This window comes from Daphnia pulex, chromosome 10 (assembly GCF_021134715.1).
Source record: "Daphnia pulex isolate KAP4 chromosome 10, ASM2113471v1".
Classification (NCBI taxonomy): domain Eukaryota; kingdom Metazoa; phylum Arthropoda; class Branchiopoda; order Diplostraca; family Daphniidae; genus Daphnia; species Daphnia pulex.
In genome coordinates, this window is record NC_060026.1 from 13,388,700 (window position 1) to 13,405,552 (window position 16,853).

Here is a 16,853-nt window from a genome sequence, read left to right on the forward strand (position 1 = left end):
TTCGCGCAGCTTTGGGAGGTCGTAGCGATTTCTCGTACCTATACTATTGTATCAAATTGCCCGAGTTACTTGACCCTCAGCGTCTTGGACATCTCACGTATTTTAAACACGTATTCTATATGTTGAATTATTTATATTCCCTTTGAAAAAATAAACGAATCACAAGTTTCACATTAGTAAGTTCCACAATGTTAACCATTTGTTGGCCAGTATCTAACTCAATAATTAAGGATGAAGAGTCAGATTAGCATCGTGATCTTTAGGTTTAATCAATTTATTGGAAGGCAAATTACATTATACGAACACGAAATATGTACTACTGAACCAAAAAGTAATCGTCGACAGGCATTAAGATGAAATTCTCCATTATTTGTTTTGTCGAATGACCAAAAAAAGTTGTTTTTCTTTGTACCGGATTGACGATTTTCTATTAAAATTTGGCAGGCCACATTTAAATAAGCTTCACATAGATTTCCGAAGTAAATTCACTGCGTGCCAATTTGAACTATTAAAAATACTAGCTACATTTGAAGTCGAAGTGGAGGCTATTTTCGCACAGCTGTACAGATAAAAAAAAGCGAGTTGGAAACAATGCTTTAAAACTAGGTAAGCTTACTGATGAGTTGTAAAATTATTGATAGTTTATCGCATTTCAATTCAAGGGCTCAAGGCAAAACGGAAGCACAGCCCTGGACAGCCTCTCGCTTCCTACTTGGTATCATAATACCAAGCAATAGACTGTAATTCCTGTTCTGAAACCCTAAAAAAAGGAAATATTTATAAACGATTAATTCTTGTTAAAAGAAAACTCACAGTCAGACCAAATTGCTTACAATCAATGCCTTTTGAAAGCGAAATAAGGGCCGCTGGAATTGGCTTGTCCCTGAATAATGGAACAAGATAGAAGTCTTTGATGAGCTTGGAGACTGGTCCAACGACAGCGAACCGCTCGTGTTGCTCCATGTGGTGGATAAACAAAGAATAATCTTGACGGGACGACTCGGAAGTTGGAAAAAATGAGATAATAACAATGTCTCGGGTTCCTGCTCGTTTTGTCTGTTTGATGTAATCCCATGTCATTTCAGGTTTGATTCGACCAATCAGTTCCAATGTTGAAGGAAGAATCAATTTGGGAATTAACTGTGTTGGGCCAATCTAATTATAAAAGAAGAAAATTTTAAAATTTCTAGACTTAACTTATCCACCATAACATAGTGGATGAAGAATAAACTCACCACGACTGCTTCAACGTTGATTTTGCCGATCTCCTTACTGTTGATTTCGCCATTCCAAAAGACCGTGTGAGAGGGCGGTGTTTCCAGAGTCCTGAAATTGATATCAGTTTCTAAAAACGGATCTTTATTAACGAGTAAAAAGATTATACTTGTTAATGCCAATTGGAGCCTGGCTATGATTGATGACAGGGGTAGTTTTTCGATGACTTAAATTTGCAATGCTTGAAGTCGCCAGGATATTGTATCCTTCTGAGTTAACGTTTTCGAACGAGTCCTTCGATTCGGCACCACTGGAACATAATTTTATTTTCGATGCAGTCGGAGCAGCTCTGCGAGAAGATGTCTCTACATCCAACGATGTATTCTCTAATATAAGTTTCGGTTTTTTCCTGTTATCGGAATCACTGCTGTTCACTGCAGATTGTAAAGCTTCCATGGAATTAGTGGCGAAAGACGCCACATCAACTGCAGGATCTGATAAATTTTTGGAGCCATTCGATAAAGTATGCAAGAAAGATCTTGTAACAATTATGATAAATATTTCATAAATACTTTGACACTGATGATCTTCAACTGGTGGAGGTTTCCGAACCCACTCGATTGCTAATGGATAGACAGGCATCCCGTATCCTGTCAAAACACAAGTAAAATCAAATAAATAAAAAACATGAAATTGGCTATAAAAGCATAGTCTGCTTTTTTGTAACCTGTTGGCAGATCTGCTTTTAAAACAGATGAAGAAGTTATTTCGTCAAATGCCGACTCGAAGTCACGCAATTGAAAGAGGTAGTCCGATACAGAACATATACTGCCCCCAGTAATAGACGTCTCTCCTTCAACAGTTGATGGGTTCAGTAATCCTCGAAACCGCTCCAATAAAACACCTTTGTAGGAAATGGGTGATGATTCAGGATAGTTAGAATGGGATGCGGTGTCCCATGATGAGTGGTGAGGTACCAATTCTTGTTGTTTAAAAGATTTACCACATGCAACATTTGGACTAGCTGATGAGCTGCTGTCTGAGCATTGGACTTCCAAACTATTAATAGCCTAAAAAATGTAATTTCATAAAATAAAAGACTTCACATATTACCAAGGAAAAACTGTTTGAGTTATCACTTGTGAACTATTTTGAAGGGGATAAGTGAAATGCTCATTTTTAGCGGCAAATGTAGTTGATGATGATATTGTTCCTGACGGTGTGCACGGAAAATCGGTATGATTATCTTTGGTGTTTTCCTTTTTTTTCAGAAATGCTTCTGATGCCTCTATATTCAAACAGTTCGGCCTAGTTGAGGGACTCTTCTGGGACTCTTTTTCTTCGTCAACAAGTTTGCAAGTCCTTTCTTCAATTGACTTTTCAACGTACTCGTCTTCCAGGGTCAAACATATACATAGTAATGCATATACATGTCAATTAATATCGGAATTAAATGTGGAATTAAAAATTTGCCGTTTGTGTCACCTGTTTTCATATCGGCTTGTACTAAAGAAGCCTTGGATACCTCTTCAAATGCTGACTCAAAATCACGCAACTGAAAGAGATAGTCTGATTTAGAACATATACTGCCACCAGTTATTGAGGCCATTTCTTCAACAGCAGGGTCCAATAAGTCCCGAAACCGCTCCAGGAAAAAGCCTCCGCTGGAAATGGATGGTGTACTTCCAAGATCGTTGTAGTTGGATATGATGTCCCTCGGAGAATCGCGAACCAATACTTGCGGATTTTCAGATTCATGACGTGCTACTTTTGAATTGTCTGGATCTACTGAACTTTGAATTGTCGGGCTAGTGGTAGCCTAGAAAGATGAAGAACTTTCATGAAAAAATAAGAAAGATTCACACATTTATCAAGGAAAATTATCCAAATTATTACCTGTACATTAATTTGAAGGAGAAATTCGGGGTGCTCATTGGCTGTGTCGAATGGAGTAGGGGATCTTGATTCTGATGGTGTGCATGAAGAAATGGTTTGATTTTCTTCTTTATTTTCCTTGTTGTTCAAGGAGTTTGATGCAACAGAGAGATTTTCAGTGTTTCCAGCAGAGGACACTTCTGGCCGACTTATTAAACTTTCACACAACTCGTAAAACAGAAATCGAAAGTACTGCATACTCTTAAAAATCCAGCAATATTGGGTTTTCAAATCACAAACCATACGGCGCAGCAGCCTGGATGGTCTTAGCTTGTAAAAGAACAAAATGAAATGGGATACTCTTAAGCGACAACAAGTGTCAGGATTCGTTTCCAAAAACACGACCATGTCCATGTACGCTTCTATATCAGACTTTTTCAACTTCGCAGCTTGATTCTGGTTAAGTTCGGCAAAAAAGGACGAAACACAATTTCCAACCATGGTTGCTCCTTGCAGGCAATTGGTTCTTTGCAAGAATTTTGCAAATTTCGTAATCGGAAGCAACTGCTTGGAAATCCGAACACGAGAAATCAGCGGCTTAATCAGCTCGGCGACGTCATTCCAAACTAATAACAGGAGAATATTTTTTTCATTATTTATGTATTTAAAATTTAAAATTAGATAATGGCTTACCAGTTTGACTCACGAAATCCGCAATGGCTTGAGCGACTTGGTCATTTTGTATTCCTTCAAAGTTTTCCGAGTCAAAATCGGAACCAAGTATCTTCAATAGTTGGAAACCCTCTTCGAAAGCTTGCAAGGAGGTACAGAATCGAAGCAATCTTAAAGTCAATTCGCCTCTTCCTAAATCCGATGTAGTCCAAGCTCGTTGAGGTTCAGCGCGGCAAAACGAAACTAATTGCCTTAAATCACTTCTGACACTTTGTCGCTCTTCCGATTTTGATGATAAATTCTGTCCCATTCGGATGAGAAGTGAGTGAAGGCCAAATCGGCAGTATATGGGAACTGAAAGATGTTTCGGCCAGATCACTAAAACACCATGGTGTAAATTTCTCTTGCCAAGTTCAACCTTGACTTTGTGATTTTCGCTGTAGACTTCCTTTTCCGGGTTTGACTGAATGAGTCCGACGAAATGCTTGTCCCAATCCAATTCGAAGCTCAAATTTCTTGTTACGTCGTTGAAGTCGATTAATGTTGAAATTTCTATTGAACCTAGATGTTCTTCGCCTATTCCCTGATTTTCCGACTCACAGCATTCCACATCAACAGGATCTTCACTTTTAACTTTCGGAATAATATGATTTGCCTTCGCAAGGTGGACTTCAAGAAAATCACAGTTTACAAGAATTTCTACTAAAACTCTATCCTGGCCACGAAGTATCTCAAATGAGAGGGATTTCTCTTCATACTTTTCTTTCAGAATGAAGAACAAAATCTTTTCTTTTAAAGTCCAATCCGAGTACAGATGAATAGATGTGTTCCCCTCCGAAGATTTTTCTTGAAGTTCACGTGTGGAAGGATGAGGATCCAATAGCATTTCAAAGTTGTCCCCATTTTGGTGAAGCCAGGGTTTTAATACTTGTTTTATCACTTTTAAAGCTGTAAGAAAAACTGGGAAATTGTTTGGAATTGTTGTCTTGGCATTTGTCCAGATTAGATCATAGACAAGTAATAACTTGTGTCCTTTTGTAATTGGTTCCATGAACTTCTCACTGCAATTGTAGAATGCTGATACGTAGGAATTCTTTTCACTGCTGACATGATTCTCAAATGCTGTCTTTTTTCTTTTATACTCTATGTTTAAACGGCCACCTTCATATCCTCCTTCAACCGGCAACTGAAGGACCACTGTGCCAAATTTGTTATTGGCAATGCATGAAGTACAATGACTGAAAAAGCACTGGCCACCGGTTTCCAAAATTATCAGTTTTTGAAGTTCTGTTTTGACATCCATCAACTTAGTAGGAAGTTGAAGGTGACAGGCCACCAATGACGCCAAATGGATCTCCTGCTGAATTGAACTACAGATTTCTGAAGCATTGATTTCCCAAGTACTTGTTAGGAGGGGATTGAAGGGTAACTCATATCCTTTGCTTGGCTGTTTCAATGAAAATTGTTTTAGTTTTTCGATACTCTGAAATTAAATATGAAAGACAGTGAGTTCAATTAATACAGAATGCATTCATCAACAAGCCTTCTTCACTAACCTTTATCGACACAGGAATTTTTATGTTGTCATGAAGCCCTGTGAATGTTAAAGAACTCAAAGTGCATTCATCCGTCCTTATTTCTTGGCCCCAAGAAAAATTGAACAACAATTCCAGATCATCAAATTTCTCAATTTCTTCAAGGAGTTGTAAAACTGTCCTAAGTATGTTGTAATCACCTCTCTTGATATTCTCACTTTGTTGAACACAAGTTTTCTGCATTTTTAGCGAAGCTAATTGAATGATAGATCATGCAGTGCTCCGTTACATCGTAGATACGATTGATCTTGTTTCCTATTTTTTCCTGAGAAAACCATAGCCATAGCATAAACATAACAAAAGAACTTGGGCCTTTACTACTGCCAACTGCCAAGTGTCAAGTCTCTTTGCACGCCAGTGCGACTGTGCGACAGTGCTCAGTGCAGACACTTTCCCGCTCTGCTTTTCTTTTCTCCCAGACTCCCACCCTAATCCAGCCTCCGGCAGTCCAGCCTGAAATTTCGAAATTTTGGATATTTAGCGTTGCCAATTTTTCTGGTTGAAATTTGTTCATTAAAATTTACAACTTACAAGTTTTTAAAGTTACAAGTTTTTCAGAAAATATTTTAATTTTGAGGATTGCATCAGATTCAGATTGAATTGAAAGTATTGAAACTGATAAAAGATAAAAAAACCGAAATATAAACTAGCGCTTCCAGACGGGAAATTTTAAAACTACACTGATCTACACAGCTGACTTTGCTTACGTTTGAATTACGTTTCTTGACTTTCTTTCTTTCTTCAGCGTTATTATTCTCTTCCCTAGCACATTATTAGCACACGTCGATTACTACAACTGTTGAAACCGTGAGATTGTAGAAACAACGTACAACGGAGATTAATTTTTGTAATTTAAGGTATAAAATGTGTTGATGTTATGTTGAGGTAATGTTTTAATTATATCCCCAATGCTTCCAACGCAGATCACAGTTTTCAGGACTTTGGTTCTTACTTAATATGGCGGCACAAATTTCAAACATTTATCAGTTCAAAATAACCCTGAAAAGAAGTAAGCCCCCAATATGGCGACGCATCCTAGTCCCAGAAGATTACACATTTTGGAATTTGCATGTGGCAATTCAGCAAGCGATGGGATGGTCTTCTGCTGAAGGAAATTACCATTTACATCAATTTGAAATAATCAATCCTGAGACATCGCAGAAAGATTTGATTGGTGTTGAGGATAAATTCAGTGGTTATGGAGATGAATTAATCAATGAAAAGAAAGTTAAAATAGCCAAGTACTATTCCCTATCCAACAAGAAAGCAAATTATGAGTATGATTTCGGTGATGGTTGGGAGCATGAAGTCTTGTTGGAAAACATTCTACCGGCAGTTGCCAATACTCAGTATCCAAAATGTATTGCTGGTAAAAGAGCTTGTCCACCTGAAGATTGTGGTGGTGTTGGAGGCTATGAAGACCTTCTAGAAATTATTGCCAATCCTACCCATGAAGAGCACAAGGAGCGCATGGAATGGTTGGAGGGGATGGGTTATGCCCACAATAATCAATTTAAGCCTGAAGAATTTGATCCTAAGTAAGTATTGATTTACTTTCTATCAAATTAGATCTGTATTTATTGGTCATTAATTATCTTCCCTTACAACATTCTTTATTTTAGATCAGTTTCGTTTGAATCCCTTGGTTTATTCGGCGTGTTAGATGGTGAGGATGACGACAGCGAATAATAAACGTAAGTTTTAACCCAAATTTTTGAAATAGGAAAATATTTACATTTATTTGTTTTTCTCTTTTAGATGATTTAAACTTATAAGGCTATTACTATTAGGTAGTGCCTTTAACACAAAAAAACGAAAAAGAACAAACCTTTATAATCGAAGATGCAGATGCACATCGACGTGTTCGTCAGTTTTTCAACTTCTAAATGTTGTAATGGTCAAGCAGACAAATCTTGGAAGTTTATTTTTCATTATTATTTGATTTTTTTATTGTCTGCCCTTCGACAAACACAGGCAGCGTTTGACTTTATGTTTGGCATGTATGTGTTTGATTTGTTAGTTTTCATTGTCAGCTCGCCTTTTAGGAAATGGAAAATGTTACGCCCTTGCTGCAACTTAGAAATGATCTGGAAATTTATGGTTTAATAAAACTCAGTTTCTTAATAATGTGGAAAATATATTATTACTGAGTTAAAATTATATTCGTTAGTTAAACTAAACCATACACTGATTATCATTTTAGACCTCTAATTGTACCTGCTTGTTCCAGAGACTCATAGTTGGTAGACTACCAATTTGAATTACTACCATTTGCCTTTGTTATTTATAATAAGCTGTTGTGATAAACTGGTAACCTACAGAACAAATGATAAACTTTGTGTTGAAACAAAAAAATCTGATGGAACAAATTGCTCGCTATAAAATCTGCCGTGTATCTAATAATTCCGCAAGTTAGTTTCTAAAAATTTCTTTCGCGTTGCATGTTGGAAACTCAATTCATTTTTTTTAAAAATTCTATTTTTCTTTTTCCCTTCATAAAACACAAGTCATAAAACCTTCACCTTTGCAAGAAGAAAGTACAACAAAAAATTGAAAGATTTAACTCAGACAAATTTAACTCAACCAAGCCACCGAGCGAAAACGACGAACATTACTCATTACCAGAGTAATTTACCGTAAGTAAAAAAAAAATAAGGATAAATGGTAGCCTCGATGAGTGACTAATATACCAAAACTGAGAACTTGGGAAATGCAAAATAAAAAAAAACGGTACAATTTAACGTCTCATGGAGTCACTTATGGGAGAAAGGAAGAAAACAGCAATGAAACTCATGGTTCCAAAACTAGATGACATGAGGGAATCTAAATTTCACATCAAACATGAATTAAACTAAGACTTTGCAATTGTTTTTACCGAGTCTAGGATGACAATTTCTCTTCCAAATAGTTTGATAGATTATTCTGACAATCCCCTAACAGTCGCTTAATCGAATGAATTAAAAATCGCAACTAGTTAGTTACCTCTTAATTCATTGCAGGGGATATGCGGAGAGCGTTGTTATGGTGTGTTTATTGCTGAGGACCCTGGATGTTTTCCGACATCCCAGTTTTCTTTTTATCAACCGCTAGCCAGGCTGGAAGTGCTGAATTTAATTCTTCCATCAACTCGTTTTGTTTTTTCAGCAAATCCTCATCGATAGCTGCAACGAAGTATACATTAATTTCGATTAAAAAAAAAACAACAGTAGATCAAATGAAGGCACTGGATTAACCTGGTATGTGGGTTACAGGTTCCATAGGTAGGCCGGGACTATAGAGTGCTAAGTCAGCAGATTGGGGTCCGGTTTGGATATTTTTAGCAATCCTGTCACTAGTGCTTGAACTGGGCCACGAAGTGCATATGTAGATAGGATTGGCTGAACTGCTACTCACTGAGGTGGGTGGCAAACATTTGACTGGCAAAGCAGTCACTTTGGAAGGGACGGTCTCTGCACTACTATCAATTGCTGCTTTGACCAGTTTGGTAGGGATGATTTCAGCATCAGTATCCACATCGCCAAACTTTCGCTTTCTCAAACAAGTGTTTTCTTCTTTGGTCTGAACTGTTTTGAGAATTTCCTATAAAAACCAAGAAACGTTTTTACAAGCATTGAGCAATTGAACTTTTGAAGCAATTACCTGCAAACCACCGATATCGAGGTTTTTCAGTACGTCTGCCATAATGGCATGTGGAGGTGTTACTCTCATGTCAACGTCCAACGCAGAGAAAAACTTGGAGGTGGGAATGTTGATCAGACTAGGTGGGTTACTTTCACGGATGGCAGTACTGTTTCTTACTGATGAGCTCGGCGTTTCCGCAGGTACAATTTCGATGGATGCGTCAGTCGTTTCAGTAGGCAAAACAGCGCCATCAACACCAGTCTTTCCGTTCATTCTAGATCTTACCACAATACCCACCAATAAACTAGACTTGCGATTCTTATCCAATACTGCAACGCAATCAATTAAATCCAATTAAGTTTCATTAAGGAAAAAAATTCATATGTACTTACATTTCGTAGCCGAAGTTAAAGAGGCTAAAACGGAGGGAAGAGCGCTTCCTTCGGGCAATGTAATTAGGTAAAAATCCCTTATGTGCTTGGAAACCGGTCCCACGACGGCAAATCTGTCTCGTTGCTGCAGTTGACTGAGAAAAGATGCGTAGTTTTTCTGGTCAGAATCGCAAGCCGGAATGAATTTGAGAATAATGACATCGTGGGTTGCAGCCCATCTTATTTGGTTGATGTAATCCCAAACTCTTTCCGGTCGGATACGACCCACCACAAAAAGTGATGGCGGCATAGAGACGTCAAAGAGATCAGTAGAACTTCGTATCTAAATAAATTTTGCAGGATTAATAGTATTTCATGGAATATTACACACATTCTCAAACTTACGTTCAACGCTTGGACGTTAACTTGTCCCAATTCTCCGCCGTCGATGGGGCCTTTCCAGGCAACCGGGCACACTTCTACAGTGGATGGCAGAGGGTTGAGAGTTCTGAAATAACACGGATATTTTTTATTTTTACAATTATCATGTTGTAAAGAAAAATGTAGTCTAATGCGAACATTTACTTAATTATTGTTTCCCTTGAAACCCAAAAGGAACAAATTTTCAATATAAATACGATCCAACAGATAATAAAGCCTCTTTGAAGTGAAAATAAGAAAATAAAGTGGTTTTGACCTTGAGAGTTTGGGAAAACAAATGGAGGCTGCAGCTAGTTGAACATCGTTACTCTTCTTTCTCATGTCTGGCAAGACAGAATTAGCAGGGCAATGAATGGAATTTTCTCTAAAATTCAAACCCATCTCTCCCACTTTTCGGATTCCCGTTACCTAAGTCATTCAAATATTTTAAGTGGAAAATCATGGAAATAAATAAGCATGACATATTACTGATAGTTACCTGTACATCCGATTTGTTAAGTTCCATCTCACAAAACTGTCCCATAAATTGTAGTGAATCGTGCTTCCTCGAACTTTCAATTTCTTTAAGATTCCATCTCTTTTCCACATCGATTACATGTTTAGGTGCAGGAACGTTTTCATTCACATTTGGTTGTATGTCGCACTTGTCCAATCCACCTCGCGTTACACCGCTAGTACCCGAAGTAGAAGGTAGATCAAGAAAACTGGGAAAAGGTGACCAAGCATCACCACTAGCTCTCCAATTGTCACTCGGTTTTGGTTCGGTGGAACGCAGAGTCTTTTGTCCTTGTTTCCAACTGTAAACAGTTCCCGATACCTTCCTTCTACTGGAGACATCGTATCTTGAGGGTTCTTTACAAGGCCTAGCATTTTCAACACTCCAATCTTCATTTGTTGCCAAATTTATGCCAACTGAAGGAGCGCTGCTAAGAGAAATATGGTTTTTCTCAACACTCCTTCCACCGACTGGGTCATTGGGACATTTGAAAAACGTGTGTCCTCTTTGATTGCACTGCAACATTTGCATTAAAGAAAAAAAAAATGGTTACTAAAAAGTTAGCTATAAATATTAATAATTTGCGTTTTACCTTACGGCAAATCCGAGGATCTGCATTAACAGTTTTCTTTTTTCTGTCACATACTGGAAGTGCGTTAGCCCCCGAAACAGGAGGGTTTCTTTTACTGCTAGAGCTCGCCCGACGGCCAGATTTTTTACCGTCCACATTCGTTCTTCCTTTGACTCTTCCAGCGTCGGCTTCAGGTGCCAGATCTTCATTTCCTCGAGATTTTTTCATTTTTGGAATTGTCCAGGAGCACCAACTAGCTGGTGGTGCAATGCTCAAACTTGCGGTTGTCACTTGACTGGATCCATCCGAACTCGACTGGCAACCTAACCTTATCGCTCTTCTCTTGGTTGTTGCATTTTTTTCACTTGACGTACAAGCATCGACAAACGCTATCAAATCATCAGGCGGTGGTGACGGAGCAACAGGCAACTGTTCTCCTGCTTTTCTGAAATCTGCAGCCAAATTATCAATCCTTTCACTCCAGTCATCGTCGTTGGATGTTTTGGAGCTTGTTGTTGACATTGGCGCTGTGCTTGTGGTCGAAATCACAGAAGTACAAGAATGCGAAGCTGCATTCCAGTCAACAGTTTGGCTATTCACCGGAGTTGGAGCAATATAAGCAGTTTGTGATGCATTTAAGGTAGACGACCAATTACCGGTAGAAGTGCCCAATTCAGAGGAACCTGACATCATTAAAACAAAATACCATCAGAAAAGTATCGAACGATAAAAATAAAAAAATAAAATACCTCGGAAATCAGCAAGGGTGTCTTCAACAACTTCTTGTGATGAGTTGTACAGGCCATGGTGCAAATCTTGGCGCAACTGAACCAATTTCTTCAATTCGGATATTCTTGCTTCAATAACTTTAGTAAACAAACTTGGATGACCAAGATTTTTAACTATTTCGCAAAACGCATATTTTCCTTTTCCGCCCGGAAACGCTCGAACGCTAAATCCATTTTCTGGTCCACTTCTTTCTAGACCTTCACCAAACAGACGGGCTTCTGAAAAGTCATGGAAATTTGCATATGTCATACATTCTTGAGACGAACGAAGAAACATCTCCACTCGAGGATGGTCAGATAACACAGCATGAGGTTGTCTCCAGGTGAAGGGTAGCTCCTTTTGGGGATTCGAATATTGTATCCAGTGGTCAAGGATGCGACGAAAAGCGTTTAAAGCAAAAGGGGTATTCAAGCAGACTTCTCGAAGATCTTCATTGTTGACTACAGCCTTCAAGAAGAGATTTCCTTCTTCTGACGGAAAGGATTGGCAAAGCTGAAGTTCAAAACATTCCCAGCAGGCAAAGTCATTCAGCCAGAAAAGGCACTTTAAAATCTTCTTTGCGTTTTCTTCTGTAGATTTCACGAACGACACAAAATCTTGCTTAAAGAAGATCCGATATGCAATAAAATACCATTCAGCGTAGGCAGGAACATTTGTAATGTTAGGGTCCTTTTTTTCGGACAACTGGAAGTCTAACAAAAGTTCCATCAACTGAGGAGTCGTTATCTTCGTCAAAAATTGTGTAAAAATGTGAGTAGCGATACTTGGGCCGTCAGGGGGTTGATTCTTTTCCACCAAAAAAAGAAGCCGGACACAGTCACTTAGGATTGACGAGTTCTGGGAAAAGTCGTTGCACATTATGACAACATCAACACAAGATTTCAAAACTAGTAACTTTGAACCAGAATCCAATTTTATCCAAACTTCAGGCGATGAAACAAGCATTTCAAAAAGCTTGTATTTTTGTTGATAGCTCCAAGTTCCAAGTTTTTCCAAAGTGAATACTTGCTCAAGAATGAATTGCAGTGGAGTATCGTCACCTGCTTGGATAAACCAATTCACCAACTCCAGGACAGTTTCTCGGCGAGGCATAACAGTCACGTTATCTTTCATCCGCAAAAAGAATAATCGGCAGGTACGAAGAGTGCCAAAACTGAGAAGATGTTTGTTCAAGTATCCAGAATGTTCTTTGAGCACGTCGATCAAGAGTTGCATCAATTGTTGAGCACATAGCTTTGCTAGAATTAACGAAGTCTTCCATTCAGCGCGAACACGAATGGGCAAGCAATGCGAATCTTCATCATCGTAGTGTTGTTGAATTTCCATTAAAAACCAAATACATGGTGACAAACCACAAGGCCAAAGATTGTTTCGAAACACGGCTTCTTGGTCAGCGACATTCTTGATTTTATCCGGAGGAGTAACCTGCTCTGCATTGCCATCATCTTCAAAAGCTGAAAGTTGATGTGTTAACAAGGTTAAATGGTGATCGACTAGTGAAGCCATCGTAGACCTTCCTTCTTCTGATGAGGTTGCCAATTCCCATATGGCTGGAGAAGAAACTATTTTCTCAACTAAGTTTTGATTTCTCACATGGATTCCCTCTGGAACTTTATCGGGCACTTGACACATTTTCAAAATCAAACTTTGAAGAAATTCAGTATTTCCCAGCCGAATAAAACAACTCACTAAATCGACGATGATGGTTTTGACGGGGGGTGCGTAAATGTTGCAGTCAGCAGACAAAATCTTAAGACACAAGGCGTTAAACAAGTCTTGGCAGGATTGGTTGTTCTTCAATGGAGATCTGAACTGGGCTTCAAAATACAGCAACAAGCGACACTGCTGGGATGACCGAATTTTAGCAAAGAAGAAAATGAAGGACGCTGTTCTTTTTCGACTAGAGGTTTCAGGATTCAGCTCCAAGTCAACGATCATGTCAAGGTAAGCTTCCACATCAAACTCCTTCGACCTTGAAGCACAAGTCTGGTCAAGTTCGGCGAAAAAGGACGAAACACAATTTCCAACCATGGTTGCTCCTTCCATGAAGCTACTCCTGAGCAAACATTTTGCCAATTTCAAAATGGGGAGCAACTGCTTTGAAATTCGATCACGAGTGAGAAGTGGTTCAATCAACTCAGCGACGCTCATCCTACCTGATAAACAATGCAACAATGGAAGAATATTTTATTTTCTAACTTTTAAGTTAAAATCAAGCAAAAGCTTACCAGTAACTTCATTCAAGAAATCCGAAATGGCCTGAGCGACTTCTTCGTTTTGAATTCCTTCAAAATTTTCGGTATCGAATTTTCCACGAGATTCAAAATTAGAACCAAGTAGCTTCAATAGATCGAGACCCTCTTCGTGAGCTGACATGGCAATACAGAGACGGAGCACTCTCAGAGTCAATTCGCCTTTCTCTAAACCCGATGTAGTCCAAGCACGTTGAGGTTCAGCGTAGCAAAACGAAATTAGCTGCCGTAAATGATTTATGGCACTTTGCCGAGCATCTTCCTGCCATTTGGGCAACGAAACTGATTTCTCCATCGAGGAAAGAAGCGATTCAAGGCCATAACGACAGTATATCTGGGCTGCTTGATATTTTGGCCAAATCACCATTACACCGTTATCCAAATGTTTCTTGGCGAGTTCAATTTTGTCTCGACAATTTTTTTCTTGGTCGGATGCAATGTCTTCAATAAAATGCTTGCGCCACTTCAATTCGATGCTCACGTTTCTCGTCACATTATCAGAACCAATCAAATGTGAAATTTCTATACCTTCGTTGTTTTCTTCTAACGTCAAATTCGCTACTGGTTCGCAGCATGTTGCCATCGCAATGTGCACGTCGAGGAAAACGCAGCTTTGAAGAAGGTCTGCCATTTTTCGATCTTTGCCTCGAAGGAATTCGAATCCGAAGTTTTCCACGTCGTACTTTTCTTGCAGAATGAAGAACAAGATGTTTTCTTTAAAATTCTTTTCCGAAAGACAGTCAGATTCCTTATTGAAGCTTTCACTAAACGGCCCTTCCAAAGAAACGTTCATATCCGGCGGTTGAGAGACTTCTTGCCCGAACTGCCGAACTGGGTTGTGCTTAAGAAATTTGAAATCCCCTTCAGATTTGTCAAAGGTGTTTTCCATTTTTATCTTCGTGCATATTACATCAGTTCTGACCTTTTCCTCTTGAAAATCCATTCGTTGCATCCAAGGCTTCAGTGCTTCTTTAGCTTGTTTTAAAGATGTAAGAAAAACTGGCAGTTCCTGTGGGATTTCAATCTTGACATTTGCCCAAATGAGATCAAAGACAAGGTTAAGCTGGTATCCTTGAGTGATGGGTTTTGTAAAATATTCACAGCAGTTGTAAAAGGCAGAGAGGTAAAAATTTTTGTCACTCCTTGGATGATTTTCAAATATTTTCGGTCTTCCTTTATATTCTACATTTAAATTGCCGCCTAGATGGCCCCCTTCAACGGGTAATTGAAGGATCACTGTACCGATTTTACCGTCAACCATGCAGTCAGAATTTGATGGCATGAATCCACCATTACCGAATAATATAAGCTTTTGAAGCTTTGCTTGAACATTCGTCAATTCGGTAGGTAGTCGTAAATAACGGAAAGCCAATGATGAAAGATCAAAGCCTTCAAAGGTTGTAGAAGAAATCTTTGAGCCACTTAACTCCCATTTCTGTGAAACATCAAAAGGTAGGTCATTTTTACCAAATGCTGGTACTGACAGTTTGGTTGAAATGACTTTTAAATTCCCGATTTTCTGGAATATAATCATAGATATAGATTAACAAGTTTGAAAATTAGACAGAAACAACATTATTTAGCACATTTACCTGTAATGATACAGGTATTTCAATGTTGTCACACCCTTTTATAACTAATTCATTCAGATGGACTTCTTCGGCTAGAATTGTCTCCTTCCATGCAAAGTCAACTAGCAATCCCTGATTTTCCAGTTTTAACGCTTTAGACAACAGTTTTCTGTTGACCATTCTTCCATCTTCGTTAAGCCTAACTTCATGCATTTTGTATCTTCAGATCGTTGAATATAGGATTTTCACCACATACTTGAAAGTGGCATATTATCAAGTATGTATAACCTAAACAAATAAGAAAAAATTTAGTTGTCAGATGGAAATATTCATTATGTTAGTCATTATAGTGATATGCAACTAGAAATTTTTCACGAGCAATATGTACCCATTAGTGCTTAAAGCATTACAACTGAAAATTGAGCTTACATTTTCATTTGACCTACATACTACTGTTTAATTTTATGGACTGCAACTTCGTAATGGGCCAATCAACAATTCAAGTATTCAACATTTATTATTGAAGTTATAAAATATTTTTTCCAAATGTTACATTTCAATGCATGTTGGTGTTCAATGTCACTCTGTGTAGGCTGATTGATGATGGACTATGTATATTGAATATAGTTACTTTTTAGTTGTTTTCGTTCTTATTTACGGTTTAAAATTTGTTAAAATAGAGCTCCCGAGTCTCGATTTCAAGTTGCAACCGTCCAAAATTTGGTAGTCTACTCTCTAGCCCTCTAGCCCTACCATAGACAGGGGGAGGAGCTTAGTGCAAAAGGCAAAATTCTTAACAGCCAATTGCAGGGCTGGTCGCCTGTTCTCGGTGCCCTCTGTGAACCAAAATACTAAATTCTCTTGTAAAATAATTGGTCTGTGAAATAGTATATATACTGCTACCAATGCGCCGAGGTTCTTTGGAGAGGTTCCCGAAGGGCTTTTTTTTGTAAAATGTGGTTTTGTAGTAAAGGTGTAAAGAAAGAAAAAAACGGCGCATCAAACTCACATTTACAATATTTAGAAGCGTGCAATGGTGAGCTTTGATGAAGCGCTGGAACTTTTAACCTGCGAGACAACAAGTTAGGTCATAAGCAATACTCGAGGTGTTGTTTAATAAATGCAAATGCATACCAAACTCTCCGTGAGACTGCCGATGCTGGAAACAAGTCCGGTGATGACGGCTTTGCGGTAAGTGTCGAGTCGCATCACCTTCATCCACAAATCGAAACATTCCTTCTCAGTCGAAATGTCCAGCGGAGGCAGTGGAATGATGGAACGCAATTCTTCCAACTGCTCAATGTGAGGAATGGTGGGATCACTAAAACAAACATCAATTCGTTATAGGTATTAAAGTTAAGAATTAAGTTGTTTTCTGTAAGTA

At 38.6% G+C, this 16,853-nt stretch overlaps 3 protein-coding genes across 6 annotated transcripts; 1 reads left to right on the forward strand and 2 right to left on the reverse strand.

Moving 5' to 3' along the window:
* Positions 1–258: 258 nt before the first annotated feature.
* Positions 259–5,745, reverse strand: LOC124203641. Its single transcript, XM_046600380.1, has 11 exons — positions 5,319–5,745; positions 3,784–5,245; positions 3,112–3,716; positions 2,701–3,034; positions 2,355–2,608; positions 1,943–2,285; positions 1,788–1,865; positions 1,385–1,709; positions 1,236–1,326; positions 834–1,155; positions 259–760 (listed from the first exon to the last, which is right to left on the reverse strand). Exons 1-11 carry the CDS (start codon positions 5,538–5,540, stop codon positions 666–668), a joined length of 4,131 nt encoding a protein of 1,376 aa, XP_046456336.1. The 5' UTR covers positions 5,541–5,745; the 3' UTR covers positions 259–665.
* A 301-nt stretch (positions 5,746–6,046) lies between these two features.
* LOC124203645 (uncharacterized protein y4hQ-like) lies at positions 6,047–7,484 on the forward strand. The gene is made up of 4 exons (XM_046600385.1): positions 6,047–6,214; positions 6,281–6,895; positions 6,980–7,051; positions 7,116–7,484. Exons 2-3 carry the CDS (start codon positions 6,315–6,317, stop codon positions 7,044–7,046), a joined length of 648 nt encoding a protein of 215 aa, XP_046456341.1. The 5' UTR covers positions 6,047–6,214; positions 6,281–6,314; the 3' UTR covers positions 7,047–7,051; positions 7,116–7,484.
* A 329-nt stretch (positions 7,485–7,813) lies between these two features.
* LOC124203642 lies at positions 7,814–16,675 on the reverse strand. 4 transcript variants are annotated; one of them, XM_046600383.1, is made up of 13 exons: positions 16,604–16,675; positions 16,479–16,537; positions 15,491–15,757; positions 13,875–15,417; positions 11,607–13,802; positions 10,879–11,540; positions 10,269–10,802; positions 10,047–10,198; positions 9,755–9,857; positions 9,371–9,692; positions 8,997–9,307; positions 8,591–8,936; positions 7,814–8,518 (listed from the first exon to the last, which is right to left on the reverse strand). In XM_046600383.1, exons 3-13 carry the CDS (start codon positions 15,680–15,682, stop codon positions 8,388–8,390), a joined length of 6,492 nt encoding a protein of 2,163 aa, XP_046456339.1. In that variant the 5' UTR covers positions 15,683–15,757; positions 16,479–16,537; positions 16,604–16,675; the 3' UTR covers positions 7,814–8,387. The 4 variants fall into 4 exon arrangements, with proteins under 4 accessions (XP_046456339.1, XP_046456340.1, XP_046456338.1 ...); XM_046600384.1 differs by lacking the exons at positions 16,479–16,537; positions 16,604–16,675 and adding an exon at positions 16,023–16,471 and having other exon boundaries at positions 8,997–9,089; positions 9,156–9,307; XM_046600382.1 differs by lacking the exons at positions 16,479–16,537; positions 16,604–16,675 and adding an exon at positions 16,101–16,471.
* Positions 16,676–16,853: the final 178 nt, after the last annotated feature.